The sequence below is a fragment of the Dromaius novaehollandiae genome, chromosome Z (genome assembly GCF_036370855.1).
Source record: "Dromaius novaehollandiae isolate bDroNov1 chromosome Z, bDroNov1.hap1, whole genome shotgun sequence".
Lineage (NCBI taxonomy): Eukaryota > Metazoa > Chordata > Aves > Casuariiformes > Dromaiidae > Dromaius > Dromaius novaehollandiae.
In genome coordinates this window covers 81,215,202-81,233,533 of record NC_088132.1, presented here as the reverse complement: position 1 = coordinate 81,233,533, position 18,332 = coordinate 81,215,202, and the positions used below count along the sequence as shown (strand labels likewise).

The 18,332-nt window shown below is 41.7% G+C and overlaps 1 protein-coding gene across 10 annotated transcripts in view; it reads left to right on the top strand.

Moving 5' to 3' along the window:
• The first annotated feature begins 487 nt into the window (after positions 1-487).
• The window catches only part of LOC135324984 (E3 SUMO-protein ligase PIAS2), a 32,127-nt gene continuing 14,282 nt past the window's right edge, over positions 488-18,332 (top strand). For 6 of the 10 annotated variants that reach the window (XR_010386198.1, XR_010386196.1, XR_010386197.1 and 3 more), the window contains exons 1-6: positions 488-644; positions 9,148-9,622; positions 13,384-13,468; positions 14,147-14,197; positions 14,306-14,396; positions 15,893-15,949. Coding sequence is in view for 7 of the 10 variants with exons in the window: in XM_064502212.1 (XP_064358282.1) it covers positions 621-644; positions 9,148-9,622; positions 13,384-13,468; positions 14,147-14,197; positions 14,306-14,396; positions 15,893-15,949 (783 nt within the window). In the remaining 3 variants the exon portion in view is untranslated. The remainder of the gene's footprint in view (positions 645-9,147; positions 9,623-13,383; positions 13,469-14,146; positions 14,198-14,305; positions 14,397-15,892; positions 15,950-18,332) is intronic. The other 4 variants (XM_064502214.1, XM_064502211.1, XM_064502210.1 and 1 more) reach the window with 2 other exon arrangements.

Below are 18,332 nucleotides of genomic sequence, written 5' to 3'. Positions count from 1 at the left end.
TAAAATTGCTGCATAAGTCCAGCCTTCCAATTTAATACACTTCAGTAGTGAGTCTCTCTTTCAGCTGTGCTTTCTTCCTTTCTGTTAATATAGTAATCCCACTTACGTGAAGTTTTTGTGATAGATAGGATCTCTTTAGAAGTACGGTGCTGTCGATTAGACACTGGACTGACCCTTCGTTGCTAAAGGGCACCTAAAAATGCCCCCAATCGTGATTTTTTTTTGGGGGGGGGGGGGAGAGGCGTGTAACCGTTTGGGGGGGGGGGGGAACACGCGGCTGCCGCGGGGTGCCGAAAGCCCAGCGGCCTCCCTGGGGCCGGGGGGGGACTCGCAGGAGCTCAGCCCGCTTCTTACGGCGGTTTTTTGTTCGTCTAGTTTTTTATTTAATGCTGTTTTAGTGGCGTCGCGCGCGGCCCCCTCAGAGGGCGGCGAGGCGGCGGCGCGGGCGCCCCCCGCGGAGCCGGGCGGACCGGGCCGCGCTCCCCCCCTCCCCCCCCCCCGTCGCCGCCGGCGCCGCCCTCCGCCGTCACGTGCCGGGGGCGCGCACAGGGTGCACGATGGTGGCGGCCGCGGCGGGGCCCGGCGACGGCGGCGGCGGCGGCAGCAGCAGCGGGTAGAAAATGGCGGATTTCGAGGAGCTGCGGGTGAGGAGGGCGCGAGGCGGCGGGCGAAGCGCGCGGCCAAGATGTCGCCCGGCCCTTCCCGCCGCCGGCCCTTCCTGCGGGGCGCGGGCAGCCGCCGCCGCGCATCCCCTGCGGCGCCGGGGCGGCCGCGGCGGCAGCCCGTAACGGCCCGCCGGAACCAACGCGGGGCGCCGCGGCCGCCTTCGCCTTCCCGCGGGCGGGCGGGAGCGGCGCCGCCGTTAGCGCGGCCTCGGCCGGCGGCGGGGCGCTCCCCGCCTCGCCCCGGGGGTCCCGGCTGGGCTCTGCCGGGGGGGGAGGGCGCGCCCGGTTTCCATTTCCACGTTAATTTTTTTAATTTAATACAATTTTTTCCTTTTCCGACATCTTAAAAGTCAGCTTGGCGGTTTCGGCCCGAGCTGCGGGGGAAGCCGCCTGCGGCAGCCTGTGCCCGGCGAGGCGGCGTGCGGCCCGCCCGCGGGCACTGCCCAGCTCCTCGCCGCCTTTTTTATTCATTAACCGTTTTCTGATGGCGAAAGATGCCCTTCTCGAGCGCGAACTGTGGTATTTCTTTGCAGACCTGTTCGGCCGTCTTTGGTCGGACGCCTTTTGTGTCCGGCTTGTGGACTTTCCCTGGCAGATTTCTGAAGGGGGGGGGGGGGGGGCCCTTGGATATCTTAAGGTGTGTGCGAGAACAGCTAACTGCATCATCTCTTCCGTGTATTTCTATTATATATATATACACATACATACACACACGGATATGTATATAATCTTCACTCAAAGGCCTTTCCATTTCTTGAAGGATCTGTTAGTATCTTTGTTAGGAGAATGTATGTCCTTAGGTAGCATCCGCGCCTGCCAGAGTGCTGCCTATTGAATGCACCGTGAACGCTGAAGTCCTCCCCCCTGCCTAGGCTTTTATACAAAATGGAGGGGGTGGAGGAGGAAAAAAAAAATCCCATTAAATATGAACCAGTGTGAGATAGGTTTTAGTGGAGAGAGAGGTCTGATGGCTGACCTGGCTTGTAGCAGTCTGACCAGCAGTAGGAAATATGCTGCAATCACCGGAGAATTTCCTTTACTGAGGCTTTAAGGCTTCTTCCAGGACTAACACCGCTTTGGTTGAAGCGACTGTGGTGTCAGTGAGGAGCTCAGTTGTTTCTGTCAGACTGTTATTACTGTGTTGCCTTCCCCCCATCTTAATTTTGGAAGGGGGGTGGGAGGGGGAAATAGAGCAACACTTCTGAAGCCTTAAGCTGTAAAAATATTTTTTTTAAACATTCTTGTTTGTGTTTACTTATTTTCTCATTTGCTGTCCTGACTCATTTCTAGCTCTCTCTCCAACATCTTTCAAACTTGTGTAGCTACATTGGTGGCTAAAACCCCAGTGTTTGTAGAGGAGGTTACTCATTTATGTAGCACCTCTTCTGGGCACTTGAACCAGAGACATGATTTGCTTCTTCTGAAGCACTGTGCTCGCTTACCTAGATGTGTAAGAGCATTGATAGACTCTTCTTGGGACCCGGGTGTCTAAGTACCTTTGAAATGTAGATACGCACCTGAGTTGCTTGCCAAAAGTAACACAGGCAGTATGGAAGGAAAAAGGAACTGGGTTTCAGGCCAGCTGCAGGACTACCCTTTCTTCGCTGGAGATTATAGGGTATTGGAAGTTAAATACCAGTCTGAAGAAACCTCTTTTGATGTTTCCATTCATCTTATCTCTAAACCGGAGTGCCTGTGAAAGGAATCCACTAGTCTGGAGCTTGTCTAAATGTCTGCTCAGCACACAGCTGATAGTAATTCGTGGTCCATTTTGGGAAACCTCTGGATATTTTTTGGAAGAAAATGTAGAAGACTGCCTTTTGTCTTCAAGGCCTTTACTACTGCTGATAAATCTTTGGGGAAGGGGGCGGGTATATCTAGCAGATACTCAACTTGTTTGTTTTATTTCTGACAATGTCTTCCTGCTTTTGGCCAAACAGTGGTGTGGGTTCTTTTTTTTTTTCTTTTTTTTGGTGGGATTTTTTTTTCCTTCTTATCCTCATCTTCCATGAATTGACCTTCAGGAGCAATCTTAAACTGCTGCTTTATAGATTAACCTACAGGATTTTTTTATGGCAGTACTGTTTGCTGCTCTCATGTTGATTGCAGCTTCCTGTAATATCTGATCTCTACTTGCCTTATAAAAGGACACTAGGGCAGTTTGGAGAGTTGAATTTCTTTTAGTAAGCTGTTAGAGACTCAGAGTTGTGTCTTAAATCCTGTTTTTGAGAGAAGCTCGCAGGGGCAGCATGTTTCTATTCTCAAGCTGAAACATCATTTTAATATTAGTTAGTGCCCCCCCTGCCATCATTTGGATCTTTAAAAATTCTGTGGAGCCATGACTCAAAGGGTTGTAGCTGTAAGAAGGCTGTGTGAAGGAAAACCAAGAGATTCATGAGAACCTGTTGTTACATTGTGCCTTTTGTGAATATTTACTTAAAGATTCAGAAATAGTTGTAACCATAGTCACTTCTTTTCAAGGTATTGTGGAAAAAAAGTCCAAGGTAAGGCTTACCCTTAAAGACCTTAAGCTTGGAAGAGGGAGAGGCTACTTCAGATAAAGCCTCTATTAATTAGTAGTTTAAATGCTATAAGTTATTGGTTTATGGAGTATTAAGGAGTTGATGGTGAGATGACATGGTGAGTGCCACTTCTTTCACTTTATTTTTTTAGTTTAGAAATATAATTTCCAGACCAGCTGTTCACGGTTGTTTCTAAACATGGCTCATACCTTTTCCATAATCTTTGCTCAGGAGTAGCCCTATGAATGCCAAAGGGATTATGTAGGTAAAGATGGACTTGGAACAGAGGTCAGCAGCCTGGAAGCCAAAGATGGCATGTGGACAGATTTTTTTGAACAGAATGTAATGCCCAGGAACTGGGAACTACAGCTCGTTTTGACAGCTGTCTGTGAGAAAATGATTACAACTTCTACCAAATTCTTAATTTGCCAAGATATGCTTGAAGCTATGGTTTGAATCTAAGTAAAACGTTGTAAATAAGGTGATGTGGTTGTATTCTGCTTTGAGAGAGAATCTTCTGGCTCCTCCTGAGTTTCTGCTGGTGTCCTGACTCTGATTTGGTAGAGAACAGGACAGCCTGCATGCTATCCTTGACAGGCTGCTGATCGCTAGTTCAGAAGACAAAGGTTTTTGAAGTAATTTTAAGTAATGTATTATGGTGTAGTGATGTAGTATGGAAAATAAACTCTTTATAGGCAAACAATTATGCCTGTGCCAGAACTGATTTGTGTGACGCTATTGGTAATTTCACAGCCATTTAGAAAAAGATATTTTAGAAGAGACGGAAGTGTGCCTATATATCCTATGGGGAGATGGAGAATTTAACAAAAGTAGCGGAAAATGAGGGTTTAGAAATACTGAAAATATGTCCCATACTTTTAGTTTTTCCTCTTGCACGTCCAGTACTGAAGTTCTACAGTCAAAAATTGGTGAGTAGTATGGTTCAGATACCATATTGAAATATAAAATCAGAGGTCAGTCTTGCATGTATGAGATCTCTCTTTCCTAACAGAATCGGTGTCTTGTCGCTGCTCTGGCTTTATTCTGCCAGTCTGGGTGGACGGTGTTTGCCTTCTTGGCCAGGTGAAGCTGTGCCTAGTGCTGTCCGGTGTGCTAGGAATACAGTGAAGGTGCTGTGTTACAACTGAGGAATGAGAGAGATGATGGTGATAATATGCCAAAGAGCAAATCCTTATAGGTGCATGTCCTATTTGACATAGTCTTCTCAACAATAACATTTAAATCTGTGGTTATAACATGTTGCAGATATAAGCATGTATTTTAAAGCTTGGGTTCTAAATGGTTGGTAGAGAAGAAAACGCTGGGAGCTATTTGCATGTGTCCATTTAAAGCTGTATTGCCAAACACCTTTTTTTTGTACTCATGTTAATAATAATATATGTGCCAGCTGGTATGGGAGTTGTTTAACTTCTCGCTTGAACCCATGTGTTAATCTGGGGTGAACTTAAAATGGTAGAATGTAATGGACAGACTAGACGCAAGGAATTTCTGCGTTGGTGATGTAGTGATCTTTAGGTTGCAATTAACATACTCAGCCTAGTTAAAAAGGTAAGTTATTAACAGTATTTTATTAGAGGTTATCTTGCATCTATGCTTCATTCTCCTGTGCTTCCTAAATGTGCAGTAACCTAATCAAGCCAGAGATCAAACCTTAAAATATCCATGTATTGAGAATAATTAGCAATTAGTGCTCAAACTGTGATACTGTGGTAGGGAGAGGCATGAGATGTGATTTTTCTTTTTTATTTTTTTTTTAAAAAAAAGGGGGGGCAGAGTGTAATGAAATGGATCAAGCTTTATTTTGAGGGACTTCTTTCAATTGAACGTAAGTGTTTGATTTAGGATTTATATTGTGGTGTTAGGTGCATGCAACTTTGAAGAATCTAATACCTAACTTAGGTAGCAGACTAGAGTTAATACAAAGTAAAATCCCCATAATACTGAGGACCTGATGTTCCTGCTGTCTGCACTGTTTTGGCCTTCAGAGCTGCTCTTACTACTTACTTTGCTACTTGCTAATGCAGATTTTACCAGAGGCATCTTCATTCTTTCCCAGAACTTCCAGCTTTATATTTCTACTACCTCAGTTTACAGAATATGTTTGCATTTATATTTAGGGTTAGCATAGAGGTCATTTTCAACCACCTCCAGACATGAGTTGCTCTTTCTTACAAATATCTTGCATTTGTAACACACCTGAAACAGTATGCATGCTAATTTGCTGCAAAACTTGTCAAAAGTGAGCTGCTCTCTGTTAATGAGTGGCTGGGAAAAGGGCTCAAAGTTGGGAGCGGAGGCTTGTGGGTTTGATCTTTAGTGTCTTCCTTCCCTATGTAATCTTCAGACTTTTCAGAAAGAAAATGGTGGAGCAGGACTGTTTGGTGGAGACCGACTAGAGCTTTTGAGTTGGTTTGGATTGCATCTGTGGCTTCAAGCGTAGGGTTTGTGACTTACGTAGTTAAGGTTGCCCCAGAAGCTATATTCATTGTCCATGACTACGGTAGACACATGTCAGGAATTTAACAGATGTTCTTGGCTACCTTTCATCCAAATGTGCACGTAAGTACAATGACAGTGTTAAATAGCAGGGGAGTGTGGAGAATCATGTGTCTCTTGTTTAGAAATGGCTTGATCCCTTCTCCTGCTCTGAAACATGCCTTCCATTAATTTTGGTGGAGTATCAGCATTTCCTGGGTTCCCTAAAGCCATCCATATTAAATGGGTGCACTTCTAGATGCACCTACAGCTTACTGCTCTGAAACAATATTTCTGCTTATGAGTCGTGGTTGTTACAATTAAAAAAAAAAAAAAAAACAAAAACCTGAAACTTCTTATGACCTTCAAGAATGCATTTTGAGGTTAGGGGAAAGTTTTTTGGAGTATCAAAGTACTTGACATATCAGGACTAATTTCCTTTCTTAAGGCTCAGTCTAACTATTTTGTGTTTATGGAGAAACAGTAAAAATAAAGTAGCTTTGGCCTTCTGTGTTGGAAAAACTTTTATTGGAATGTGTATCTGTGAAGAACTTAAGAGAAAATTGATGGCATTTACATGACAACTTGAATGCCTCATCTTGATTCAGTGGTGTGAAAAACATGCTAATAGCTTGGCTGCAATCTTCTGCAATTCCAGTAGAACCCCGGAAGAAAATGATTTGGTGAGGTTTATTTGAAGTAATCTGCTTTGTACCATGATTATATATGCTTAGGAGCAACTGTTATGTGTTCATAAAACCTTACTGATTATGATGTGTCCACTTTGGTATACCCGTAAATGAAATGATGAGCTAAGTTATGTAGATCAGACTTGCCATATTTTCACACAAGCAATTATTATTGCCTTAGTGGGGACATAGAATCAGCTTTAGGGGGAAAATGTTGCAAAAGCCGTTGTTTAATTCCAGTAAAATTCATTTTTGCAAGACTCTTCTTTCAAAAGCACATGTAAGATTTTTTGCGTGGCTGGGCAAAAATGTATTTTCTTATACTCCCAAGCATTTTTAATAGAGGCATTACTCAATTTAAAATCTTGCTGACTGTGATATTGAAGTCAGCGTGTGACTTCTAATAAAATGAAATCCATCTTGTAACAAAGTGCTAGTTTGTAGAATTTCCACATAAAATGTTAGCTGTTTCCAGGCATGATTGACTGCACATTTCACCTTGATTAACTTGCAGGAATGCAGTGAAGGCAGCAGTAAGGGTAATAGAAAATATGTTGCAGGGCGTACTGCTTCCTTAATCTCAACGTAAAGGATTATTTTATCCATTTGTGTTTTGATTATAGAATCAGACTTACTCTCCCTATCTGAGACAAAGGAGTTGATGTTACTACCAAGCTTATGCAACTGTCTGTAGATAACAGTTCGCAGTAAATACTTTAATATCAGTGTTCTCTTTTATAATTAACAACATCTTTCTCTTATGTGGCATGACTATAAAGTTGCTATAGTACTTCAGGCTATTTTTAAAGACTACTGAGAAGTTTAATTTTCTGCACTGTGCTTGGCTGAGTCTAAGGAAATGTAACAAGGGAAGAACGGGTGGCAAGAAACCTTTCCGGCAGCTTGCGAATGAACTCTAGATTTCTGTTCATTCTCCATCTCCTTTTTTGCTTGTATTGTTTTGCTGTTGTGAGAAGTTGCTGGGTTGAAATTAAGATGACATCTGCCCTTGGCCTCTCTTTCTTCAAAAGTTAGGGTGAGCCACTTGGAATAGGCACTGTATATAACAGTTTTTACCAGCTATTACATCTTTGGTGCGTTTATGTTGTGGGTGGGGGAAATAGGGAATACCAATTTGAAGACTGCTTAGTTTATTTCCCGATAGAAACATTGCTGTACCCAAATTGACTATCTGGTGATATTGGGGGGAAAAACTAAAACATCAACACCTAAAATAAGACATTCCCCCCCCCCCCCCAAAAAAAAGAAAAAAAGATATGGATGATGAAAATAGTACCCGAGGATTTTAGATAATCACTTTAATCTGTATAAATTAGTGTGGCCCTTGATAGGGCAGGGCTGGTCACTTGCTTCTGCTCTCTTGTAATGTGGCACAAGTGTTTTGCAGGCTGGATTATGAAAACTAGCCTGACTCCCCTACTTGCTGTGCCAAAAGCTGAGTTTTCATCTGGCTCAGTTCCCTGATCGGTATTACTGTAAAAAACGATTCTCTCAACATTAAGGAGAGAGTAGGGAACAAACAGCTGGGGACACAGGGGGAGTTTGGACCTTTTTTGGTGACTGCTGCATGGCTGTTACATCAGTTACATGTAAAATCTTCGAGAGCAGATCTATGTTAGAATACACAGTTGTAGGCTCTATAACTGTATGGTAGGGATTGGGGAAGATAAACCCAAAACATTGCATTTCTGAGAGTTACATCCCTTCTGCAATCAATGTCCAAAGCTGCGAGTATTCTATATTAGGCTACTACTTAAGTCAACAATTCTGTTTTAAACTGGTTGTAAAAATTCACTTTATGATCCTAGACTCCTGCTGCTTTGTATCTTCTGTTAGGTCCCTCATTTACAAGTCCTCACTTTTGGAACTGGCACAGTAGAGCAGTCTAGGTTAGTCAGATGGTCTTTCATCTTTGCAATTTAGCATTCTTATTACTTGCGAAGAGTCCCACACGAGTAGAAAGGAAACTGCTTAGCAGAATATTAGACAATTTTATACCTCTCTGAAAATAGAGCTCATTCACAAAAATGGAAGATTAGGGGCTTGTGCCAAGTTAGGAGTTTGTAGTAGGGTTTTTGTTTTTCTAAAGTGATAAGTGTACTGTTTGCTTGGTTATTTTCTTTGAGGAGATCCTTCAGTATCCCAAGGTACCAAAACATGATATTAAAAGAACAGTCAGGAAGTCTTCTGTCATAGTCTAGAAGATCAGTTATGGTGGTTAAACAGTTTACTGTGAAATGCTGTGACTTTTATTAAAATGTCCATCTTGCTATGCCATTCCCTCAAGAGTGAAAGCTGATATGCCCGTCTGATCATGTACATGTTTAAAATGCTGCCCCAAATAAAAGATGCTTCAAAATCAACTGTATAGAACTTAAATACTTTTTTCCTTAAAGCATGTTGGAAGATAGGTGATAATAATGGTTAAACATTCATCTGATTTGGTGCTTCAAGTGAGACAGAGCTTATACTTCTGGCTTCCTCTGAACCCAAGATATCACTGCATGGCTTTTTGTCTTAATTGTTTGTGAGGGAACTGGAAGTCTTTTGAGATGATCCAACCAACCTCAAGCTTCTTCCCGGACACGTCAGTCTTAAATATTTATTTTGTTGGTAAGGATGTAAGCAGTATGTGTCTAAGATGATAAATGTGAAACTAGAATGATGGAAGTTCATATACTTTGGTATGGTCCTTGGAAAGGCTCACTTAGTGTACTCTTGGTTCACCTATGCTTATGTCCATTTTCTTTCTAGAATATGGTATCAAGTTTTCGTGTTTCTGAACTACAAGTGTTGTTGGGCTTTGCTGGACGTAATAAAAGCGGGCGGAAGCATGACCTCCTGATGAGGGCACTGCACTTACTGAAGAGTGGCTGCAGCCCGGCAGTTCAGATAAAAATCCGAGAACTCTATAGGCGTCGGTACCCAAGGACAATTGAAGGACTTTCGGACTTGTCGGCCATAAAACCTGCAGTTTTCAATTTGGACAGTAGTTCCTCTCCTGTAGAGCCTGACTTAGCTGTTGCTGGAATTCACCCGCTCCCATCTACATCGGTCACGCCTCAGTCTCCCTCGTCTCCTGTCAGTTCAGTGCTCCTCCAAGACACTAAGCCGCACTTTGAGATGCAGCAGCCATCCCCTCCGATTCCACCTGTTCATCCTGATGTTCAACTGAAAAGCCTACCTTTTTACGATGTGCTTGATGTGCTTATCAAACCTACAAGCCTAGGTAAGTGTTTAGTAGTTCTGCACGTTGCTTAATTTGTGAAATAGTGAAATAGTGTTGACTTAAGCAACACCTAAGTCCAGGCTTAATGAAGTGCTTTCTGCTGATGGTAAAAGTGGAAACTTCCTTCTCTTCTCATCTCTGTGCTTATCCTCTTCTCCTCCTCCTCCCCCCAATATTGTCAAGCCACACTGCAGCGAGCAGTGTTCTCTTCTGCAAATACGTAATTGAAGATAAATGTAAGTTTCTTTGTCTTTTGAATATTAGAGAAATTGCATCTGTCTGGAAGACTTGGACCTGAGGTATCTGACTGGTACAAATGAGCACACTTGTCAGGGCCATCAGCAAGTGGATTTGGGGTTCACTAATAAGTTGCTACAGTGTCAGAAAAACAAGTCAGCTGGTTTGTTAGTTTGCATCTATCTCACTGCAGCATTTTTTGCAGATTTTGGCATATTGCACTGAAATACATGCTTTGACTGTATAGCAAATGTTCAGCTTTTTTATACCCAGTTTAGTGATGGATTCTCAGCCTATCTGTTTTTACATTTTAATCAGCATAGCATGGCAGAGTAGATCTTTGTGTGTTCCAAATAACTTAATCTTGGTTAGCTTTCTCAATGTGTTCAAAAGAGAAAGGCATTTGAATTATTTGGAAATAGGTTATCTTCTATCTTGAAATTCAACCTGTCTTACCCTGTGTATAGGGTGGAAATGTTCCATAATGATTTAGTAATTTCAGCTGATTGTAAATAATAGCTTGCTGCTCAGCAGTGTGAAAAGCACCTCCATTTAAGACTTCAGCATAACTTGTCTTCAGTTGGCAAATGATGAAGAAAATTCTTTTCAGCAAGATGCAAGTACAGTCTACTTACATATCATGGTCTGGTTTGCAGTAACCCAGTCTAAAACAGTTTTTATGCACAAATGATTCAGCATGGAAGTGATAACTTCCTCCCTTTTTTTTTTTTTTAAATTCATTAACAGCTTTTGAATAGATACTGGAATCTGAACCCTGTAAGACTTCTGCCTGGGAGCTATGACTTCAGCCAGGTGCAAACCTGTGTTTCAGTCTGTATAATAACTTTTTGGATGTCCTGTAGAAGAGAACCTGCTTCAAGATTGTAGAAATACACATTTCAATTAGGTATTGTTTTTGAAGCTAAAATCTTCATGAAGTTTTCTTAATTTCTGTACTACTGCAGTAGAGGGATACCTTATTTGCAGTTTTGTAGCATGCAGCTGTGCACACAGATGGAGATTTGGTGCACAGGCTTTGAATTAGGGTGTAAAATCAAATGGCAGTGATCTAAAGTGAGTAGTGTAGCTGGGCGCTGCAGATAACAAGGGGAGTCTTGTATTAAATACTAAATAGCAAAAGCAGGCATCAGTGCCATTTTGCTAAATCTTGTCTTCTTCAAATTTTTGCCTTGGTGTAGATGCACTTTTTTTTTCCCCTCAATAGAAACACTTTCAGCTTTTTGTCAGCTGTTTGCATCCTCTAAAAAAATTTAGTTTCTTAAGCAATAATAGTGTCTTCAAGGTTGTGACTTGTACCTCAGGGAAGGCGTCTGCTGATAGTCACCCTCCAGCCTCTGAAGTAGCAATTGTTACTTGTAATGCTTGTTGTCACTTCTGTTTACATATTGTGACACCCTGTTTGATGAGACTGAAGCATTTAATATCAAAAAAAATATATGCATTAGTACAATAGCTGGTTTGGTATTGGACACCTCTATGGTAATACTACCATGGCGTTTCGAGAGAATCTGGTGCACCAATGTCCTGTTTAAATCCTGCTTTTCAAATTTGAAAAAAGTTAGTATTTCAACTGAAATATTTTGGGTGGAAAAGTTGAAAGCGGCGTGTGTTCTGCGTGTGTTCTGCATTGTATTTCTGCAGTGTGATTAACTTCCATTTTCTGCTCAATGAAACCTAGAGATGGCAGTAACATGTTGAAGATTTTTCTTAACAGCTGGCTTCTTCCACTGTGGGAAATCCTCCTGTTTCTGAAAGGAGAATGCTTCCTTGGGAGGGTCACTGAGTTGTAGTTAGGGCTGCATGTGAATTCCTCTTTTTCACTTGAAAACCATAGATTCTTCATTGCATGTTGTCCAATCCTCACAAGAGAGGATCATCTGGTTCTGTATCATTTTGGGTTCTCTTTGGAAATGAGTTGGCAGGGTCGGGGGGGAGGGATGATCTTAACTGAGTACTTGCTTGCCTTCAAACTCCCAAATCAGAATTATGCCCCCTTCCAGAACAGAGTTTCTGAAGATGGCTGGAGCTACAGCTCAGGTTTGTGTCTGAAGAAGAATGGGAAAATGAGATGGGAAGAATAGGTTGATGTGTGAGTAATAGGCTCTTCTGATGTTGGGGGAAAAAATTTATGAGCATTAGCTGAAAATCACTCTAACAGGGATTCATGAGCAAATTTGGAGAAGATACTTTCTTTGTTTAATATTTTAGGTAGATCATGAATTGTGCGTGGTTCCAGTTAGTAGACTTGGGGGATTGAGAAGCACAAAACTCATTCATTCTGTATTTGAGAATTAAGGATTTAGAAAGCAAATAGACAGAATAGGTCAGAGAGGTGGGAGTATAGCCTGCATCACTGTGACCCTTTAAGAAGACTCAGCATCCACATTCTTATACTAGTATGATAACGTAAGAGGGGATGTAGATGTGGATTTCTGCTTTAACTCCTCCTCAATTCAATAAGAGAAAACACTTTTGTGGTCTTTTAAAAACATACTTGAGTATTATTTTGAAATATAGAATGCTGCATGTGCTGGGTGTGCATGCGAACACAGTGTAGTGCCTTTGAATTATTTGAGGAAGGTGGTGCATGTGCTTCACCTGGATTCTGTTGCATGTTTTTGTTCTTTTGTGTGTGTTTTGGATAGAGGCTCTTTTCTCTGGATGTTGAAGTGTACCATGACAGCTTTTCCAAATGGTTTAATTATACTGTCTTTATGTTTGTCCTCCTGGTTGGATACTTTAAACTGTTGAACAAGCACAAGCTGGTTTTATTTCAGGTTAAAATTTCTAACTTTTCACATCCAGAAGTAGAGAAGGAATGGGTATATATTGTGAATCCTTAATAGCAAAACGTTATTGCTTCCCCTCACTAATGGCCAAGTAGGATTCTGAGATTAAAGCTGTGGTGTTTGTGTGTCCCTTCCTCCCCTCCCCCAAAGGCTAGTAAAGGGTATTCCCAGACATGTAGTGCAACTGTTTTCTCTAGCACTGGGGATCCTTCCCTCCCTTCCTCCCCAAAGGCATAGTTACTTTTAGCTGTTTTTGAATTAAATAATTTCCAGCTGTCCATTAGTAACCTCTTATGCACATTCTCCTCTTAGAATCTTAAAATAGTTGTCAACATCTTGTCTGTTATGCTTTCCTTTTTTTTTTTTTTCCTCCCCTGCCTCAGGTATCCAGTGTTGTATTTTGTGTCTCACGTTCTTCTGATGTGTGAGAATTCTGAGAAGCTTGAGCTTATCCTTCCTCCCTCTGAGGATTACAATGCAGCTTGCCAAGCTTCTTAGTACCAAAGTGTAATGTGATATTAAGCCATCTGAATGTAGTTGAATGAATGATTTGTACCATGGCTTTCCTGTTGACCATTACAGGCGGTGCAACAAGAAGTTGATTACAGTCATAAACGATGTGTGCCTTATTCCAGGAGATCTCAGTTGTGAATCCTGTGTTAATCAATGACTTCAATCACTATGGTTAAACTTCTTTTTTTCTCTCTTTTTCAGTACAGAGCAGTATTCAGAGGTTCCAAGAGAAGTTTTTTATCTTTGCTTTAACACCTCAGCAGGTCAGAGAAATCTGTATTTCCAGGTGAGTGGAAAGAGTGTGGCACTAGTACAGATAACTATTTTTGCAAAGCTTCAGAAGAACAGGTTTCTGTTTTTTGTGGTATGGTTTGTTTTGTATATATATGCCTCCCATAAGCTTGCAGGTGTGGAGGAGTAATCCTCAGAAGTTACACTGGGTAACTGGCTCTTTTAATTTAAAACTACTCAGCACAGAATTTATGTGCAGTTGGGGGCAGTTCTGCACCACTATGGAGTTAAAAATTACTCAGTTTTAAATAATTGTAGCTGTTTGGAGAGGTGGTAAGCTTTTCTTCCCTGTATGTTTCCTGGCTGGGTGAGTGGAAGGCTGCTCTTACCTTTTGTCCCAGGATTCACGCTGTCATAAGAGCTATGGTGTGGGCCAAAATAATCCATGAGATTTGGTTCTTCCTGGCAGTGTCACACTGTTGTTACTATAAACTCTTGATAGAAGATGATGACCTTAAAGTTCTGCTTAACTTGCAGTAGCCAAAACAGTAGAGGCATTGCCTATTAGACTTGTTCATAGCTTTATCTTAATTAAAAGGAGGAGGAAACAATAAAAAAAGGAAGACCAAAGTTTAATGATGTTGGGCCGGGCATGCCAGTTCTTTCTCTGTATGACTGGAATGTGAGATTTGCTGTCTAAATAGGTATTTCTCTTTTTCTTTCTTTGTCACAGGGACTTCTTGCCAGGAGGCAGGAGAGATTACACGGTCCAAGTTCAGCTAAGGTATCTTTCTCAGTGTTCTCTTATAACTTGGCTGATGTAGTCAAAGTCTTCATACATGTGAACTGTTTGAACACTTGAAAGTGACACCTCTTCTCTTTGGGGATATAGGTTATGCCTAGCAGAGACAAGCTGCCCTCAAGAAGATAATTACCCTAATAGTTTGTGTATTAAAGTAAATGGGAAGCTGTTTCCATTGCCGGTAAGCGTGCTTGTTTGCACTTGGCTATTTGTCTTTTTTTAATGTAGCGTTAGCTTGCTTAAACTGTCAGCTCTTTATTTCTATTGCTAATTCCTCTAGTTGTTGCTGTAAGGCATATGATTTGTGCACTTGCTAATGAATATGAAATGTGCACGTTACTAATATTAATCATGTTACAATCACTGCACAGCTTAATTGTATTTCAGCCACTTGCAGCAGACCTGGCCTGTTGCAGTTAGGACAGAGAAGAAAACTGCCTGCATGGGGGATTCTCCTCGTACATCTTCAAACTGAGTTTATTTGATGTGATTGACAGTTGTCCTTGCCGTTTGCACTCTCTGGGTTCATGTATTGGCTTGAGTCCCTGCTTGTTATGAAGGAATAGCATTACCTTTTGTGTGCACGTTTGTGTGCTGTCTTGTATCTGTCTAGTTAGAGACATAATTGTAGTGGAGATGAAGAGTGGAAAAATTCTAGGTTTCCCAGCAATGGCTGATACTGGAGCTGGACGTTGTTAGGAGCTATGAGAAATTGCAGGATGGAAGTGTCTCACTTACTTTGCTGATGTATCATGTTGTAAAAGTTAGTATTTAGACAGGATCACCCCAAGGTCTGAATATAGATGAAGAGGGAAGAGTGCTCACTTAAAAAATAAAATACAAATTAAAAAAAAAAGTAGAAAACCCAACAACTCTGAAACAGGTATCCCTGCCCTTAAGAACAGGGGTTCATTTGCAGCCTGTTCTGAAATAGTTCTGGAAGTTACAGAAGATAGATGGAAGCACAGAGCTTTTCACCAGCATTGCTGGAAAACACTAGATGGGGAGAGGAGGTGGGAAACCTTGTTATCAGAATGCTTGCCTTCTCCTCAGCATGTCAGCCGTGTGGGATTTTTCTCCTTTCTGCTCTACTGAGACTCTCTTCCTGTTTCTGCTTTCCTTAAATGACTGTCCCTAACTTTTTTCCCTTCTTTAACCATTGCATCTCTATTTTCTATCTCTTTTCAGTGTGTAAGAGGGTCTCCTTTTCTTTCATATGCTTTCTGGTCACTACTTTCTACAGACATAAATTAGGTTATCACAGAGAACCTTGCAGGATTTCCTATCTTCTGTAGGTTACCTCTGCCTTTCTTTAAGCATCCCATCAAAAATAATTGGGTCTGATGTTATCCTGGGGATGTCAATGTTTGCTGGTTCTGTCTTGCTAAAATAGCTTATATCCTGCTATGTTATGCTGTCCATTTTGTGTGTAATGTGTCAGTCTCAGCATAACTTGGCTGTAAACTTGAATTCTTGCTTTGCTTTAGATCTGAATCCTACAGGGTCTTTCTGCATATCACTAAAGAGGATTCTTTAATCTGTTCAGCAGAAACTTTCAATGAGAAGGTGAATAAATGACTTATCTTGGAAATCTCCTCTCCTCAAGTATGAGCTGAATGACAGATGTAGCTTCAGCCTAAGTGCTACTGCAGACTTTCTTTTTTTCTTTTCCTTTAGCCTGTTGGTTTGGTCACAGTTTGCATCCCTCTGGTGGCTCCTTCTTTTGCAGGAAATGTAAGATAACACTTTTTTTTTTTTTGCCTCAAAGACCACTGTTGTCTAACTCTGTTTTGCCAACTTGAAAAAAATCCTTAAATGGGTGCTGTTCTGGTTTTCCCTGGTAGAGTAACTGCTGCCTCTGTGGATGTCTGAGTTACCCTGTTACTCTCAAAGTTGCACCCTTAGTTGCAGTGCTTATCAGAAACTTCAGGAAAACTCTGCCAGTGTGCCAGTACTGGTGCAGGTTGTGCCAGCATGTGTAACCATGGTGTTTCCTTGTACTCAACAGCTATCTGTGTCCATCTCTTATGGTACTTACTTAAAAGAAATAAATGTGGAGTCTTGTATGCTGGTGTCTTGCCAGTAACATAGGTTTTGTGTGTAATGCACTACAGCAGCTGATTCTTCTGTTTAGTTTTCCTGTGGCAAATGTAGGCAAAACAAAAAACAAGTCCCCAAAACTGACTTGTTTTTCTCCCCGGGGAGCCTCCATAGACCAGTGTTGTTTTTCTCCTTTGAAAGAGACCTGAATCTGCCAAGGCAGGCTGGAAATAGCCACACAGAAGAGCAATCAAACTTCCTTTTGATACCTTTCTGGCTACAACAGACTCCACCTGCCTTGACTAATAAAGTTCTTGCAAGAAGCATGGAAGGCTTAAAGACCCAAATAATTTTGGCATGTGCTAACCACTAGAACTAGCAGGCTAACTAAACACTACTAGATTGTGCTGGTTGTGGTAGGCAAATAGGACGCTCTTTACTGGAATCTCAGAAGGCCAGGAGGGGAAGGCTTTAATGTTCTAGGAATACAAGATTGAATCTGACCTCAAGGTGATTGCTTTGTGGAAAAAGACTTCAGAAGCTTGACTGAAATGAAGCATATGAGTTGCCAAGTCTGCCTATTAATTAAAAAAAGGTTGGAAAATGTAAGGGAACTTTTTATTTGCCCTCTCTCGGGAGCAAAGTAGCCTGTCTGGAGACCAACAGTAAAGAACCTCTTGCTGCTGCTGCTATAGTTGGTATGAAAATATTCTCCTGAATATTGTGGGGATGCTGTGTTCCTCCAGATAAGCTCATTAAAAGGAGCCATGACAGAGAAAGGCCCAGCCCGCTGCAGCAAAAGCAATTGAGATTTATATTCCATAAATTGCTGCAGCTGTCATGTCTGATTAAAGAAAGGGCAAATCATTCATTCTTTTAAACATGAGATTGTCAGCACTCCTCATGCATCTGCTGCCTCCTTGTTCTGTGATAAAGCACATATGGAAAGATTCCTGATAGTAGCTATGTCACTTGTCGTCTGGGGGAGGAAGTGTTTTTTAGAAGAATCCTTCAGCGATTGCTGTCCACCGCTTTGGTCTGGTGGATCTTGCAGTGGAAGCTGTGAGTCCTTGTTCTATCATAGAACAATACTGTCTTGAACTAAATGAAATCTGGCAGTCTGTACTGTCCTGTGCAAGACATAGGGCTCTAATCTCTTGTTGGCATCCTTCTGTGATACAAGATAAGATTTTCTATTTTGTAAGGCAAGAGAATTTTTTTTTCCCCTCTCAAATGCACAGAACTAAGTCTGTTGTCTATTTGTAAGAGGCATAGGGAAAAGAACAATACGTTGTGGTTAAAGTGGTAAAAATCTGTCTGTTCTGAAGGCAAAAGATCTGACAGTGACTATTCCTCATCATCATCAATCTCCTTGATTAGCCAGTCTGGAAGAGGGGACTCCAGACTTTGTCTGCTTGAACTCAGAACAGAGTTTGTGTCAGAGTTCCTGCTATAGACTGGTTTGTTTTCATGATGACAGGCATAGGACAAGATGATAAGCTGCAGTTAGGCCAGGTGCTGCTTTCCATGGCACAAGTACTTTCTGCTCATGATGTGCCTGAGGGTATATGCTTGCCTAGAACTGGGGACTGGATGGCTTCTGAATTGGGTTCTAAACATATAGAGGAAATACAGCTACACAGAGAACCTGTCCTGAGTGTGAAATTCTTCACCAAAGCCTAGAAAAAGCTGAGCAAATGATATCCAGTTTATTTTGTTTCTGTCAACAGGAGAAGAAAAAAAAAAAAACCCCAAAAAACTTAAACTCTTAAAGTGCAGCTCATCTTCAGGGAGCTGGCCAAAGTACAGATGACAGCTTGTTGCAAATGGGGCTAGGTAGAGTTGATGCAAAGGCAAAGCAGAATCCTTGTAGTAGTGTCTTTTCTTTTAAGTTAGCCCTTAGGCTCCGAAATTCAAATAGTGACTGTATCTAGAAGAGATGCAGAGCTCTTGGTGTGAGATTGGATTGTGTTCCTTAAATAGCACTGCTGAATCGAACCCTTCATGACTTGCTGTGTTTGCCTGTCATGAAGGTTGTCCTTGTGGGGCTCTGATCTCTGAGGAGTGTGGGGCAGGG